Source organism: Centroberyx gerrardi, chromosome 24 (assembly GCF_048128805.1).
Source record: "Centroberyx gerrardi isolate f3 chromosome 24, fCenGer3.hap1.cur.20231027, whole genome shotgun sequence".
NCBI lineage: Eukaryota > Metazoa > Chordata > Actinopteri > Beryciformes > Berycidae > Centroberyx > Centroberyx gerrardi.
In genome coordinates this window covers 14,128,533-14,146,276 of record NC_136020.1, presented here as the reverse complement: position 1 = coordinate 14,146,276, position 17,744 = coordinate 14,128,533, and the positions used below count along the sequence as shown (strand labels likewise).

General features: G+C 42.7%; 1 protein-coding gene across 1 annotated transcript; it reads left to right on the top strand.

Moving 5' to 3' along the window:
• Positions 1–274: 274 nt before the first annotated feature.
• LOC144538115 (periphilin-1-like) lies at positions 275–17,404 on the top strand. Its single transcript, XM_078282136.1, has 5 exons — positions 275–947; positions 1,764–1,850; positions 4,593–4,648; positions 9,521–9,658; positions 16,344–17,404. The coding sequence occupies exons 1-5, from the start codon at positions 608–610 to the stop codon at positions 16,536–16,538; spliced, it is 816 nt and encodes a 271-aa protein (XP_078138262.1). The 5' UTR covers positions 275–607; the 3' UTR covers positions 16,539–17,404.
• The last annotated feature ends 340 nt before the right edge of the window (positions 17,405–17,744 follow it).

The following is a 17,744-nucleotide window of genomic DNA, read 5'->3' as shown; positions in this document are numbered from 1 at the left end:
TCCTTCAGCACTCGAGCGCCACCCCCTCACAGCGTGCGAAACCAGGGCATCTACCCAGCGCCCAGATCCCTCCCAGAGGGCGGAGACGACACACTAGTGCAAGCCATCCTCAACTTGGACAGAGCGTATGAGTGAATGACTATTTTATTCACTCTTTATGCCGTCATTGTTGTAATATGCACTGTTGTCTAGCCAGTGGTTGTGTAGCGTATGCTGTTTTTTATTCTAGCCAAACACTGCAGCATTGTCAACCAGAGACGATGAAGTAATTCAAGAAATCAACTGGTGTAGTCTTTGATTGGAATGAAAACCTGCATACTCTTGGGCGTCAATGGCAGCATGGTTGACAACCACTGGCATTCATGTTAGTACTTTAATGCGAGTGGTATTTATTTCCCTTCAACGCTTATGATTTTTGGGCTGTGCTGTTCATTTCTGACTGTGCAGATGTCTTACTGTCATAATGTCCTTGTTGTCTGTCTATCGCTCCCTCTCTCTGTCTCCCTCCTTTTGGTCTTTTCGATCTTTTGCTTTCCTTGTCCTTCCATCTTCCCACTCTTTCCTCCCCCACCTCTTACTCTGCTAATTTGTTTATCCAGAGTCCAATATGCGTTCTGCATTTTGCCGAGTAGGCCATAAGGAGCAGCGGCAAACATCTTCCCTTAATTATAGCCGATTGTGTGTGGATAAGTTTTGTTTTGTCTTTGTATGTTTGTACTATACAAATAATTACCCCCTCCAACTACACGCCCTCTGCTTTCTCAGGGAAGACAGAGATCACTACAGGAGAAAGGCGGCGGCCCCGTTCCCTCCCATCAGAGAGCGCTCCCCCGTGCGCAGAGAGGTGGCCCGCTCCCCCCACAGTCGCTCCGGCTCCAGCGTCAGCAGCAGAGGCTACTCGCCAGACAGGACCAAGAACCTGCCCTTCCCCTCACAGCAAGGCAAGAGTATGTACCATCCTTAAAATGTCCCCTCCCTGGTGCGGCGTACGGCTCTATTCCTGTAACACCACATCCTGGCACGAGGGGGTTTTTAAAAGGATGAATGGCCTGACGACAGGTCGGTGAAGTGCTCATTTTTTTTGTCTATTGGCCATTGCGGTTGGCACGTTCTAAAATTGACAAGCCGCTTTAACTATTTTACCAGACAACTACGTTTTTAAGAATAGAATATGACCTCCAAATGATGGATGGTTTGATGCCTGCCTGTTGGAGTAGAAAACTTAGTTGTCACAGCTAAAATTGACCAGTATTTGGCCGGTGGTTGGTGTTAAATCCCCACCCTGCCTGTCAAGCAACATCCAGTCAGTTTATAATTGGCTGTACAACCAAAATGAAGCTCAAAATTCAAACTGCCGCTGCCTCCAACTGCAACTTTAGACACGACTCACTTGTTGCGGTCGCCTCACCAGGAAGACATTCAATGAGTTTTGTTCCAAAATGAATTATCATTTGTTTGAAAAGCAACATCTCCTCAAACAAAATGATTGACAACACAAAAACAAATTTTGTAATTTGGAAAGGATAGTAGGTAGTCTTTGGCTGACAAACTTTTACAGACTGCATCCTCTATATTTTAGAGGTATTGAATAATATTGAATTTATTTATTTATTATTGATAAATAATAGATGTGTGCAAAATGTGCATGTATTGTTTTGGAACAGAACTCTTCATTTTCTCTCTTCTTTTTATTATTTTACCATCTAGCTGCAGTGATTTCAGTTATATCTGTTGACTGATGATGTGACTAACTGGCTTTGCAGGTGTGGACGGTCCAGAGGGACTCGCTGGTGTTTCTGAGCACCTCTGGGGGGCGCTCTTTCCCCAACAGAGAGGACTTGACACTTTGGGTCTGTACACTGAACCGTGTGGACAAGGTTGGACCTGGGTCACAATAGTTTGTTTTATGGTTCCTCTCTTTTTGCCTCCTTCTCATGTCGGGAAATGTTGGAGGGAAATATTGTGGCTTCCTACACTCCATACATCTCTGCCAACGAGTTTGGAGAAGGATACAAGGATAGAGGATACAAGAAATCAAAGGCCTTGAAATGCTTAAAGATTTTAAAAGATAAAAAAGCATCAAGTTTGAGCTTACTTTGCTCACTAGTCAAAAAATAAGCATTGCACATGTAGAATTCCCACCACGATAAACTACGTGCCCTATTTGATTTTATTTGACCCAGGTCTTGAGTAGAGTGAAGTTGCCTTGTAAATTGTGATTCCTGGTTAGTAAGGCAACTTCACTGTGTAGTGTCCCTTATATTTCTTCTATCCCTTGTGGAGGTACAGTAGCACTTAATTTCCATGGTTCCTACACAGGTCTGGAAATGTATCAAACTTGATCATTTCTTTGTCTTTAAAATGTATGAAAATTGCACAAGTTCTTGATCAGAGCACATGACTATACATTTTTTTTTGTAGTTGTAGATCCATCTCGCATATTGTATTGTGATTCAGCATGCATCAAATTGACCAACAACCAAAATTGTTAAATCCTATCTATGTCTGCTCTGGAAAAATTATGGAATTTTGAAAAGGAAAATGTGTAGGAACTATGGATTTTACAGTCCGGATCAAACAAGTTGTAGAGCCATGTATTTTTCAGAGATCCTGTGTTAAACTCCAGCCCCTCAGTCTTTTTTATAACCTTGCCATAAACCTTTCTGTGCTGTTCTGTACTAGCCTATAGATACATGCAAGCACTTGCAGCATACAGCTAAATTGGTAGTGATGCTAAAAGTATCCTTATGCTTGTTAGCATCTCAAAGTTATTAATTATTTCCAATGATGTGGAGACAGCCAAATATGTATAAGTTGACATGACAGGCTGACAATAAATTTGAGATAAACTGGACTGTAAAATAAGCAAGTGCTGGGGTGCCTCCCTGTTTGCTGCATGTCTGTAGGCTCTATAGATCTCAACCTCCCAAGCTCCCAGTCTAGTAGTAGTACAATTTAATTTAGTCAGTTCATCAGTTTGGGCCATGTCTCCTTTAACTTTCCATTAAGTTTGGTGTGTTTTCTTCATGAAGTATGCTCAGCGGACCTTAGAATAACAAGTGGTCATCATACTGAAATGGCAAAATGACAGAAAGATGATGGACGGATACATAGATGGTGATAAAGCTTTCAAATTAAACGCATGAATCGTAACATCCTGGAAGTAGAGCCTAGTGGAGACTATTACTGAAGGAGCAACCTGCTTCAATAGATTAGGCATCACAACAATGAGTGATGAGGGATTGCTCTAAGATACGTAGACCTAGTTGTGATTTAAACATCAGTGACTTTGCGGTTTGGTCTTCCTACAAGGTTTGAAGAAACTTATTCTCAGAGCAGGATGACTGGTAAGTACAGTTCAGTGTAGTTGTTGTGGACAGGTTGGAAAAAGCCGCCATCTGGAACATTTTGGCTGTGGATGGTAAATTGTTACTCTACTAGCCACATAGGCAGGTAACAAACCAGCATTTGGAGGTCTCTTTCTATTCTAAAAACGCTTGTTGGCTGAGGAAATGTTGAAAATGGATAGTGAGTTTTCGCTTGTATCGGCCACCGCCACAACCACTGATTGTAGAGGGACCATAGATTATTTTGAGCAGTGTTGCATTAGTATACTTTAGCTATACCTAGAGCGTATTATACATGGTATATGCCCCATTGCATTTTTTTTGATGGGTGTACGTAGAAATTAATGGAAGAAAGATGAAATATGACATACAAGTGAATTGGATCTGAAATAAACCAAAGTTATTGCCACTAAACTTAACCCATTCCCAATATGGGAAACCTGAGAGAGAGAGAGGGAGGGAGAGAGAGAGAGAGCATTGCTAATGCACCCAGCAGCCAGGCTTCTCCCCTCTCTGTCTGCCACTTTGTCAGGCCTCATAAAGATGCCACCAGGTCGTGTGTGGAAGAAGAGGGGAAGGGTATAGGATGTCTGATGGATATTCCTGAAGCCCCAGTTTCCACAGTAGGGTGTTTTTTTTATTTTCATGGCCAGGCCTTTAGAGTACTCTTACGGTCATAGACTTGGTTGATTGGCTACAAAGCCTTGGGTGGTGCTGGAGCTTTTAGCCCGTGGCAGAACTGTGAAAAGCCGCTAGAAAGACAAATAGGAAGTGAGTGATTGAGAGAGGGAAGGGGAGGTGGTGTCCAATGGATGAGTGGGAATCTGCAGAGGTTGGAGAAGTGGCTCGGGCAGTGTGAGTGTTTCTCCTCAGTGAATCCTCCCTTGGGATTTTGGAGCGTGATGTTGAACCATCTGTTTCTAGATTGTTCCAGATGTTTTAGCCCAGGTACCTGTCTTGAGCCTTGAGTAGTACATCATCACCTTTACAGCGCCCCAATAACCACACACTCGCACACATAATCACTTACTTGCCGGACATGTTGATTGTAACAGGTCTGGTTTTTCGGACTGAATTCCTGCCGCCTCCTGCTATTCATCCTCCTTGTCTTTCTCTGTCCCTCTAGTTTGCTAGTCATTCTTTTTCTCTTTCCCGATCTTTTTTTTTTTTCTACCCTAGACCTTGCCGACTCTCACTTAACTCTCACTGTGTCAATTTGTTTTTGTCCCTCTCTCCTTTCTTCAGACAAAGTTCCTGGCCTGTCGAGGGATGGCTCTCCACAAAGCACAACCTCAACCAAGGTGAGCTAAAGTAAATGCAAATGCTCAGTGAATATCGTTGCAGAAAAAAACACCTGACTTGAATATTGGTGTTTCTCTTGCCGGAATTGAAAGTTTACATAGTCATGTATGTGGTGAGTGAGTTATATTACCCTTGAGTGCTTAAAGCCTGTTGAATAATTTCAGAAATACATGGGCATCAATGGGGAAAATAGGCATCTGTTTCTTGATTTCTGAAAAACCTTTAGTGGATGCATGGTTTTTGTCTTAAAACCACAAATATTATCTTATCTGTGCCAAATGCCCAGCCAGGCCAAAGCAGTAGAGTCCCGTTCATACTGTGGAAAGGACGCATTTGCTTATTTAATGTAAAGCATGGACTCGACCTCTGTCACTGTACGGCAGAATGCATCTGGAACTCCTTAAATTCTGTCCTTATACTTCTCTAAGTGTTTAGTCCCATTGAAGTATGTTAATGGATTTTAAAGTGGCCCTCACGCGGAGCATGAAAGGCATCGGGGCTGTGCTCTGTTTACCTGTGGTGTAAGCAGACTTCAATCACAGCGCCTTGTAACAGCGAAGGGAACGGGGCTCGATTTCGACGAAAGTACGAGTCGTGCATTCCTGAAAGAGCTCCTATCAAAGTTTTGTTTCAATCTTTTTAAAGAGATTTTTTTATTGTTTTGGGTAAATTGAACATTGCATATAGATGTCTCATGCCAGCTTTGCAGGTAATATACACTTGCTTTACCGATATGCCTCCATTTGGGTGGAGCAGTGTAAACAGAATCATAAGTGATCTGTGGCTAGGGGCGATGGGTCTGGCTGGGGCCACCCAGACTGTGTGAAGGGGCTAACTCATTATCCCGAGTCATAATTTTATCACAGGATCTTAGCCACAAAGCTGGGGGGACTCCCTGTGGAACTCATCGGGATGTGTGTTTAGACCGTTTACAATGAACAATCCTTTCCTTTTTTCTCTTGAAGGGTATGACTGGCTGTGTTTGGTAGTCACAACTGTCCGGCAAATCCAGCAGCCCATTGGTCTAGTGGTTTGAGAGACTGTTTTGTTGCAGAAAGGTCACAGGTTTGACCCCCGGAAAACAACTGACCTGCTCACTCATTGTGTGTCATTGGATAAGAGCGTCAGCTAAATGCCTAAAAGTAATGGAGACTCTTTTTATCTATATATGGGGCAAAGAGCATAACTCTTTATCTTACTTGTGTACCAGCAAGGCATAAACTGTGTTAACTTAAAAGTGAGAAAAAGTGCTATTTTTATCAAAAAGCCTATAAGGCAAACTGTAAATTAGTTTAGGGCTTTTTTTGTTTTACATTGTTTTCACTTCTGAGCCAAAGCCTCATTAGCAGCCCTCAGATCCTACCCAGAACATCCTGGAAGCACTTTGAATGTTGTTAAGCTTGTAATACTGCTTGTGTTTACAAATATTTGTTGTATTTTCACTAGATCATCCTTTTGACTGGTTTAGGGGGCACTCTCAATCTTTCTGAACCCAGCCACATGCTTTATATGTCAGAGATCACAAGATAGAGCACAAACAGACACACACGCAGCCCCTTCCTCCCCTCCTAATGTGCATTTTCCAAAGAACCAGCCGCACCCCACCCCCCAATCAACTGCTGTGATGAAAGTTGCGTTTGAGTAAGTCCACCACCCCTCCACATACACACACACACACACTGCTGCTGCTGCTGTGTTTGATCTAGCCCATGGTGCAGTGTTGTTGTTCTCTGCTCTCGGGGCACAAACCCATAACCTTGGCCGAGATGAAAGGCCTGTGCTGTGCCCCCAGTAAAGCCTGCTCTAATGGCCCTGGCCACTGCCTGCTCGCCTGCCTGCTGTGGGGATTCAACAAACACACGCACAGGCTTTCTGGAGCCATCTCAGACAGAACAGAACAAAGAGAGGCCACCTAGAGAGCAACGCCGGCTCTGGCTGGGAGCCAGGGTGGCAATGGTTGGAGAGCCCGTCCTGTAACCGAAAGGTCACTGGAAGGTTTCATCCCTGCAAGAGACAATGCGTCCATTTACTGATGCATGAGCTGAGGAAGACATTGTACCCTTAACTGCTCACTCGCTGGGAGTCTTTCTAGGGAGCCAGCTAAACGCCTTAAATGTAAATGTGAGATGACTTGGCCTCACCATTTTCTGTCTTCTACTACTGAGGACTTTGAGTAGAATGCGCTCTTTCATTGGGCTGTTAATAAAATATCCACCCTTGGATACTCTTACACTGTTGGATATCATCAATTTGTGATGTTCAATGCGTTCCAGATGTTATTTCGCAATGAAGTGTTGTAATTTACTTTTTCGGTCAAACCACTTTCCCTCAACCTGCCTCATCTACTTCTCCTTCAGTTAGATATTTCCTACATTTACAATAACTTTGACAACCCCTAGAGAAGGGGTGTGAACGTGTGGCTTTCAATCAATGATGGACTTACAGGCATATAAATATAGATAGCTAGCCAACTAGTTCATGATCATGGCTGCGCCCCTTACTCAAAGCACAGCATGTCTTGTGGCTAGATTGCGTTCTGGTCTATTGAGGCTGTCAGTGGAGAAATTGGTGTCTCTACCTCTTGTACCATGGATTTCTCCCTGTATGATTGTTGAATGTTGTTGCAAAATGGTGAGTCTAGAAAGAAGCTCTTGCTTTTTGATTCTGAGGGACTGACACCAAAACATGATTGTCAGTGTTTTAGATGGCTGAAAAAATGTCTGCTATTAAACTCCATTGTAGCGACACTGGAAATATCTTGATGTGAAATCACGCCGTCTGTGTTTGGCCAGTTATCAGCGGGAATAAAAATACCACCAAACAACAAAACATGCCCACAAATGTAAGGTACCAAACGCTGTTTTTTGCATGGTTAAAAGCATTTCAGGGTGGATTTTTCCTTAGCACAAAACATACGAAATAAGATAATTTGTTAAATTATATGAAAATCTAGAGCCATCTTAACCTTAGAGGTCAGTCCATGGTTCAGCTAGACCAAGCTGGCAGCAGCAGGCTTTTTCTCAACATCCAAATGAAAGGAAAATATAGGTCTAATAGCCTTTTTTATTCAATCTTAGCTTGACATTGAAAAGAGATTACCCATACCTCCAGACTGACATAATTTCATTTTAGTCCAGTTTTGCACCGAACATATCTGCTAAGCTTTGCATTGGGAGTAGAACGTCCCCTTCATGTTTGGCCGTGCCCAGTGAGTTGAAGTGAAAGGCTCAGACAGGGATATTTTTTCACATAGACCAAGGAGGCTGAAGACTGACAGTCGAGATCTCGCATACGTGCACAAGCACACACACTGGACTTCTCCCAAGCATAGCTTCAGGGGGGGAATTGGAAGTAGGACTAATTGGATGATGCCTTATGAGTTGCGTTTTTATTTTAGACCACACAAGGCTTTGTGATCTACCATCTCCTGTAGTTTTTTTCCGTAGCCATCTAGAGATTTGATATGACTTAGTCCATGGCCTGTTTCCCCTCATATATGAGTGGATTTTAGTCATGGCTGGCCAGCTCTGCTCCCTAGCCATCGAGCCCTAATAGTTTCATCAGGAAATGAGCAAAAGAAATTGAGCGGTCATCCAAGTCGGCCTCATTTCTCCCCTTGCTCTTTGTTTCGGGCCTCCCAGTAATACTTATGAGGACTTGCGTCTCCAGTCCACTCGCTCCAGTTGGCTCATGGCTTCTTTGGCTACCTTCCCTATTCTCTCCTACAGCACTGGAAACACAGCTGAAACGTCATTTTTACAAATTTGCATTTAACTCATAGTGCGCGCCTATGTAGAAACCTAGCTTGAATGTTAAGCTAGGTCTACAATTACAATATACCAAGAGCTGAGAACAGTGTACAGTGTGACTATCCACATCTGCTGCCATAGCTATGCCATCATATGGTATACAACTCTCGTCTTAGTCATGAGATGGATTTCCATGTTTTGGGCCCCAACTGGCATCCTTTCTTGTCAGCCAGAGCCACTGGCTGCAATTTTTGACTGCTTCAGATGCTGCTTTTGTAGGTTGCTGTAATTCTTGACCACGAATCCCTAATCTCCTGAGTAAACTAGATGCAGCTACAAATCCACAACACTCCACTTCCACAGGGCGTTCTCTCGCCTCCCAGCCTCGCTGTTCAGCCTGGGCTGCTAGTTCAGTGGATGTAAGCTTCTTCCTTTCACATGCCTCATCTACCACGTCTTGCCATTGCACAGCGAGTCCTATAAAACAAACAGTCCGCTGAGTATTGGACCGCAATACTAGGTCAGGTCAGAGGCTGGTGCTGACTATCTCTGATGTGACTCTAAGTTGCTGGTCTATGTCTTCTCACATTTCCCAGTCTCTAGCTTTCTCTCACTGCCCTAACTTGTGCCTACTCGACAATAAATCTTGTTAGCACTTTATCTTGTCATTGCTAGCACTTTAATTTGTTTGCTTTCATCAGTGATTGTGTTCATTTGTTTATTGGGAGTTCAGTATCTGGTTTCTTAATTTTTCTGAGTCAGCTTTAATTAGCAATTGCCATTAATGGAGTCAGTCTTCCCTGTATTACAGCTGATTGTTTTAATGATGTGTTTATTTTACAGCATTTTGTAATTTTCTCAAGAATGGAATGAAATCAGATTTGTTTTAATTTTCTTATTATTAGTAGTAATTGTAAAGTAAGTATTGTTATTTTAGTATCAGTATTAGTGTTTTTATTGTTGTTGTTACTACACTGCTGTGGTTATTGGTCATGGGTTTTCTTCCTACTAGCCTATTAAAAACAGTTTTTTCATTTGACATTGACAAAATTACCATTGTGCCCAGTGTTCTTAGGGCTCCTTACAGCTATGACTCACCTCTCCCCCCTCCTCTACCTTTAGGAGGAGACCCATCCTCCAGAAGGGGAGAAAGAGGAGCCGGTGGTGGCTCCAGTTGTGGAGGAGAGCCACAAGCCTGCAGATGACTTCCTGGAGCGACGAGCACAGGCCATCGCAGCCAAAGCCCGGGAGATAGAGAAGGTGTGTCAACCTATCTTCCCTCCAGCTCATCCCAATCTTAAATTTACATTCAGCTGATGTTTTTATCCAGAACGATTTATACTGAGTGAGCAAGTAGTTCAGTGTCTAAATAACACATCGGCTGTTGCAGATGTCAAACCTCTGAGCTTTCTGTTATATTGCAGTCTCACAAAACACTAAGCCACTCTTACACCTTAACAGTGCTTTATCAAAGTCTACTACATATTTTTTCACATCCACGTAGTTCTTGTACCTCAGCCTACATAACTTGGGGTCAAATTTCTCGATATACTGACCATGAGCTGATGATAAATTAAGATAACAGGATCACTTTTGTGCAAAGAAAATATCCAGGATTCTATATTGGTATACAATTGGTGTGTTTTGTTTTTTTTTGTTTGTTTTTTTAAAGGAATTCCTAAAACGAACATGGAAAAATGTATGTCCAAATTTTAATGACGGTCAATGTGCCCCCTTGGAAAATCATTGTTTGACATTTACAATCCTCTCAATCCTCCACAGGAGGGAATTTGTGACTGCTATAAATGTCAATTTGGGGCACATCTGTAGCGCATATCCCTGGCAAGCTTTCCCATACATATTCTGTACTTGGGTTCTCTGACTCACACATGGATTACTGTACTGGACAGGCATTACTGGAACAACCACCCATTATGTTCCTAACAAGGCAGGAAATTAACTTCTCTCTCCACCGATCACAGCGGTCGGTACATCCCAAAATTCACCAGCCACTTTCACTATTTTACCAGCCAAATACCATTTTCAGAACAGGACCTACAAATGATGGTTAGTTACCTGCCAAAGTAGCTGGTAGTCTAGGGAATCTTACCAAATTTAATGGCATTTTCCTGGTGGCTGTTGTTAATCTCCCAGCTTGACTCCCTGACTGGAATAACTGCTCATTATGTCCCTTCACCAGCTTAATATCCCACACCGCACACACACCACAACTCTCCCTCAGTGCATGACTCGTCTTCACAAACGCACACACACGCACAGGCATGCACACAGGGTTTGCCAACACGAGTTAAGTCACAAATTACAGGAAATTTAGAGGAATTAGTTTGTGACGTTGGTACATGGTCGTACTGACAATTAGCATAGTTAGCATAAGTACATACAGGCACACATTGTACAGGAACACACAAACACATGCACATATACAGTTTGAGGACGAAAGCACGGTCTGCGCAGGGCATAAATTTGCGCATACAGTAAATCGAAGGGTGGTGTGGGGGGTTGGATAACTAAGCAGGGCTGAAACCACCCCAGGCTCGAGGTCTCAGCTCTGCTTAGTGATCTAATGAAGGCCATTCCTGCACCACTGGGCGCTACCGCTGCTTTACTGGGACCATTAAACCTGAGCCAGCTCTGCCCTGGAGCACAAACCGGGCCCTCACATTGAGCTGCACCACAGAACCCACGGAGCTGCGCCCCAGAGCCTATAGGCTGTTATAACACTGTTGCTGACGCTGCAGCTTCTGGCCTGTTTTATAGCCTGTCTTTCTCCCCCATCTGTGTCTCCCTTCTCTTCCTCTCAGTCACTCTCATTTTATTAGACACACCATGTAACATGTAGGGCTGTAATGATTTCAGGTATTTATAAAGGTGAAAGTTTGAGATTGCACTAAAATTTGGGAAAATTATTGTTGTTCATTCCCAATATGCATGTGACAACATATTTTATGTCATTGCAGACCCACTTTATAAAGAAGGAGCTTCAGTTATTCTAATATAACCATGTTGGCTCTGATATGGCCTTGTCATTGTCAGCATACATCATATTGAACACCTGCTATAATCTTCAAATGTAGTCAAGAAGTTCTGGAAAATGTATGGAAGTTTAAAATGGAAATTGAGGAGGAACAATGTATTCCATATTCACAGGGATGTGATGTTTCTGGTTTCTCTCCAGGATTTCCGGTTCTTAGATGCCCAACTCCCATCCACTTCTAATGACAATTCTAGCTTTTCCCTCCTCTTCTCCCTTTCTCTGTGTTTTTGTGTTGTCCCGATCACATTTCTGAATGTTTGTTATTTAGCACCCCTCACTCTGTCCTTCATGAAAGGCTCAATTGTTTAGTCTTCATGCCCTACCACATCGCAGAGTGAGTCTAAGTCGGCCTTTTTCCATCAGAAACAACCAGGTCAGGAAAATAACTAATAAACAAATCCAAAATTGCCCAGCTACTTTCCATATTCTCTGGGTTATTATGCAGGTCTGGAAAAGCATTGAAAGATTAATTTAATTATTTCCATGTCTTGGAAAGTTTCACAATTGCACAAAGTCTTGAAAGTCTTCAGTTGCAGTACATTCTGTATATTCACTACACATTTTCCATAGTTAGACCATACTGTCGTTTTTGCATTTGTGATGTTTGTTTTAGTGCAGCGTAATAGTCAACCCTAGATTATTATAGCCTTGTTGTCAATCATTTTTGCCAGCCATTAGACCATAGTGAACACAAAAAAATGTCAAATCCAGTTAAGAAATTATAGTCCAAAAATATTTTTAGAATAGACCCTTCAAATAATGGTTGGTTACCTGCCAAAGTGGTTGATAGAGTAGAGAAACCTACCAGCCACACTGAAAATTTACAAGCACTCGGCTGGTGGCTGGTATTAATTTCCCAACCTGCCTACCGCACATAGCTAAACAAGTCGGCCTTTTTTCTGTCAGAAACATCGCAGTCACTTTCACATGTGGTCTGTGAAGTGGCAGCAGTGTTTCTGTTGTGGTAGTCACTCATGTTCAGCCGCTTGACAAGTGTCAGCCAGATGTTTAGCTTTCTGCCCCCAATCTGGTCTAGCCATCTCTTCTACACACACACACACACACACACACACACACACACACACACACACACACACACACACACACACACACACACACACACACACACACACACCAGTCTCAGTATCTCCTACTTTCCATCATCGGCTAGCCAACGTACTGGGCTGTGCTATATTGGTGCCTCAGTGTGTGTGTGTTTGTGTAGCTAAGTGAAATTGGTCTGCTGAAATTCAACCTGAGCCCCCTCTCATTGTCAAAGTTGACTTTGGCTGCAGTTCAGACTAACCGGTTGTAGTGAGTGACAAGGCATGAGAAGTAATAAAGGGTATTAAGTTCTGTTCCTTATAGTCCAGTCTGTGATACAAAGGGAATTGTATTTCATTTGTTGAGTAATCTAAATATATTTGTCAAAGACATTAGTGTTGATCTTCTCCACAGAGCCAGACTGTTCCAGCCTCCTGATGTTTCTAGCAGGTACAAAGATGGCAGAATTGGACCATGGCTTCCCAACTCTCTCGCCCTTTCTCTCTCTTTCTTTCCACTCGTAATCTTCCACCATAGATTAATAGTCTTAGTGCCCAGCCACAATCAGCATTTTACAGCAAGGTTTCCAAAAAGTAATAAACATTGAAATGCTAAATGCGGAGGAACACTGAGACAGGCACGCACCCTTGACGGACCCCCACCCAGGGTCAAGAGAAGGGCCTTTCCTTCCTGATTGGATAACAGGGGAGGGGAGGGGTTTCAGGAAGTGCGTTTGAATACAGGAAGTACAGTTTCAGCACATTGTTATCTAGGAACCACTTTCCCTGCGTTTGTAGCAGTTGTTATGAGCACAGTGATTGGATACTTCCTCAGTAGAGTTGATAAAATAAATTCATTGTCATCAGTCATGAGCTGTTCAAAAAAAAACATACAACATTGATGAAAGATGGAAAAGATGGTGCTTTGCTGCTAAATTCAGTGCAGTGACAGTGGCCATCGGTGTTTTGTTTGTTGGACGGATGGGTTGGTCTAGCTGTTGTGTAACGTCTTCCGCTGGGGCATATCTACTGTAAGAAGTATCTGAGGAATGTACATATGCTATAGAAACACTCAGGGAACAGTGTGCTACTTTTACCTCAGGACAGTTTCCCGTCACTGATTGTAGCACAGATTTATCCCAGCGTTTGATTGGCTGCACCCTAAGAGGGAGAACTACAAACTGTGGTCACAGCCACAATACGGATAATATTCACTGTTGGTCAAGAAGGAGCAGCCTCACAGCTAGGCAATGAACAGTCAAAGGATGCAACTCAGCTTATGCTTTTTTTAGTTAGAAATACTTGACAAGTGAAGACAGAAACTGTCATTCTTTAAACTCTTTCCTTCACCAGAAATCTTCAGTAAAGTGTCTTATATCAGGAGGACAGGGCTTGGTTCAGTATGTTACATGGTCTCATTGTAGTGCATCTAATGCTACTATGACTGATGAAAGTTGTTGCTGTCACTGACAAACCATATAGCTGCAACTGCAAACTACACTGTGTTTGTTTTTCTTTCTCTTATTTGATTTGAACGTTTAGTGTCATTTACACATTCAAGTTTCACCAACCCTTGACCCTTGAAACCTGTTAAAATCTATTGGATAATTTCTGAAAATACATCTGTATCATTAAGAAAATAGGCTGTCTTTTGTTTGTTCCAGATAAACTTACTCTTTGCAGATATGTGGCTTTTATTCAACAACAGAAATATTGTCCTAGTGTAATGCAGCTTTTGGAAACTTGCCATCTTTGTTGCAACTGTGTTAACTCTGTATGACGGCAGATCGCATTTTGATCTCTCCACTAAAGCATGCTTTACATTCTAGCAACATTGTGAATGGCTATAAATAAGCCCGAGAGTTAGAACGGCCTGCAGCACAGTAGGCATGGTTAGTATCCGGTGAATGGCTGAAACTCGCCATTGGCTGTCCTTATTTTACACACACACAGGCGTGTGGGCACACATACACACACGCACACACACACACAGTCAAGCAAAAGCACGCATACACACACACACACATCCCATGCCTCTGAAGCTGGACTCGGCCCTCGTCTCCGCCTGCGGCATGTAGTCTTGAGTCTCCTGGTGAAGGCTTGATGCCCCACTTAATGAGCAGCAGTATCGAACTAATGTATGAACTAATTCACTTCCGTTCACTCAGGGATCAGAGCCTTGGACACAGAGACGGAGAGGAAGAGATGGAGAGAGAGTGAGACAGACTATAGGGCGAAAGATGTTAGCGAAGCAATACAGGGACAGATAGAGGAAAAGAGGGAGAGAGTAACAGATGTGTGAGTGTCTCTGAGGTCTGTCAGTGAGTCATGTCCTGACTGGAGATGATTAAGAGTTCAGTATTTATATAGAAAAATGGGGCACTCTGTCCATCTGGTAAAAGTAGACACATCATCACAGTTATGCCTCAGGGATCTAATTTTTAGTCCTTTTTGGATTTCCCATCTTTGGGCATACATCTTCCATTCATTTGTATGAAGAAAACTGATTTCTTTCCATTTTGTGTTTCTTTTTTAACATTTACTTATCCAGGGAAGGTTGACCTATCGTGCATGCTCTTGTTCAGCAAAGCCCCACTTCACATTCACAGTTACACACAGACAATTTCACACCTTGAAGCTGCCCAGTCCAACCAGTCTCTTACTGCTGGCCATTGAATAGCTCTACTGGAGCTGACTTGAGATCAGCAGTAGGAGCTTAACTGCCTTGCTCAAGGGCAGCTCTTACTCCTGATCACACCCCTTGAAACTCTGCACCTGGATTCACAAAACTCCCTGAAGTGATGCTCTAATATGATTGGGATACTGTAATACACACTATCACTTAGTTTTTAAAGCCATGTGGGAAAGTTGATTCCTGGGAGAGAGGTTGATGATTGAGATACACAGCTTGTCTCAGTGTTTTCTGTGTGGGAATCCATCCTGAGCATGTCCTGAGGCTACTGGCTACCAGCTTTTATTTCACTTCGAAAATGAAAATCGCTGCAAAAATGTTAACGTCAGTGGAGCTGTTATTCACCCTGATACTCTCCCCCCCTGCGGTATTTTCACCCTTTTCCTTGTCGGTGCATGTTTCTAGCTTCTGTCGAAGGATAATGAGTTAGAAACATAGTAAAGCCACTTTTGGGTATTCTATAAACCCAAGATGCAGTTAACAAGCAGAATCCAACTGCTCTGTGTGTGAGCAGCGGGTCTCTCAACTGTTTTATGAGACATTGGAGGCTTGGTGTGAAATGGCAGCTCCCAAACAAGATTCCAACACCTCTTCCTCGCTGTCCCTCTAACACCTGTTACAAGCCTCAGAGCCACCACTAAAATGGGGTTTTATTGGTCCTTGGGCCAGCCTAGCCAATAGAAAGGGCCCTTATTGAGCTCTAGGGGAGAAGTGTTTATCTTTTGACACAACGTGCTGTGTTTTAACACCAGAGTGATCAGCTCAGTTTCAGTGATGCTGGTGTATTTACACCTAGACGCCAGGTAGAGCAGGAAGGAAACAACTTTTCATCTCCTCAATTAAGACCTTCTCTCTCATCGCTCATGACCTTGGCCTGTCAGTACTTTTGAGTCCTAAATCTACAATGACTAGATTGCTATTCATAGATATCAAATCAAGACACATTCAACACTCAAACTGCCTTTGTCAACATGCCAAAACATGTTAATTGTGACTGCTAAAAAAGTCATTTGAGTCATTTTTTGGGTCAAGAGTAAACTTTCTGAACCTTTTGCACCACATTTTTCTTTCTATAGCTTTTGAGTTGTGGACCTCAAGCTTCTATTGGTTTTACATTTATCCCATATCATTTTCCCGTCCCCCGCACGCGTCCAGGTGTACCGCCAGGACTGCGAGACCTTCGGCATGGTGGTGAAGATGCTGGTGGCTAAGGACCCCAACCTGGAGAAGCAGCTGCAGGTTCCCCTCAGGGAGAATCTCGGGGAGATCCGCGAACGTTGCCTGGAGGACCTCAAACACTTCATCAGCGAGCTGGACGAAGTGGTACGGCAGCCGGAACCTTCCGCCTGAGACCTGCCCACCCCCTCTTCATCCTTCACAAACTTTAACCAAGACGGGGGCTAATCATGGCTCATCACACTGACACATAGGCCAGATCTGGTCTGTTTACGTGAGATTGAGCATGGGAATGATTGTCAACATAGGATGCAGATTGCTGGACATGATGGATATCTGGATAGATTCTGGATTGCTGGATTTCTATATAAAGTCACACATGGACTGAACCTACTCTACAGCACAGCAACCCAAGGAACAACTCTGCATTGAGAGAAAATGTATTGTTGCACTTGATGTTGGGATGAACAGTGTTAGTTTTGAACAGATCTTTTTTTATCAAAAGACAGGCATTTTTATCTTGTCATTCACCACTGAAGGGTATTAATAACAAAATGTCCTTTTAAAATGAGTTTTTCTGTCAAGTCTTTCACAAGCTAATTTATTCTGACTGGGAGTAATATTCGAAAAGCTGCCAGTCTCATGTTACCATGGAAATGGTCAACACTGGTTTCATTGGTTTCCTCTCCCGATGAAAACCAGTTGTTGAAAGGGTAGACTGCCAGCCCTCCAATGTGATCACATTTTTCCATCCTCGGCAACCGGAAAGCCAGATAAAACACAATGTATTGTTTTGTGATATGTTCAGCAATGTAAATTTAATTTTGTAGCAGTCAGATGTATGACTTGGTGCTGCTAAATGCACAACAGTGCTACATTCTTGTATAAAGTCTGTACGGTCTGGAAATGTTACCTCTTCTTTTTGTTCTTTTCGTTCCGTTGTCTCATTTTGCTTTTGAAGCGTTATGCCCTCTGTTTCTTTAACAAACCTATACTGTACAAAGCTTGTTTACCATGATAAGATTAAAAAAGGCACAGAACATGTTTTTGAAGAATTCAGTAAACATAATTTCTATTAACTTTCATGCTTGCTTTAGCGTGATCTATAGTACAAGTTCATTGGAAATTTCATCCTTATATATATTACAACTCTATAGGGTTATTCTGAGATTCTGTTTTAAAGAGCATTAAGCAATTAAGAATTTTTTTCATTGCTTATCCCTCTAAGACATACATATTGGTATTTCTGTGGAGGTGTAAGAGCATGGGCCGTCAAGATGGTCTCTAACCAAAAGGTCACCATGCCACCCTTACTGCATGGCTCAAATTTGCATGTTACCAAATCAGCTCAAACTTCCAGCAGGGATTATATTCAAACAA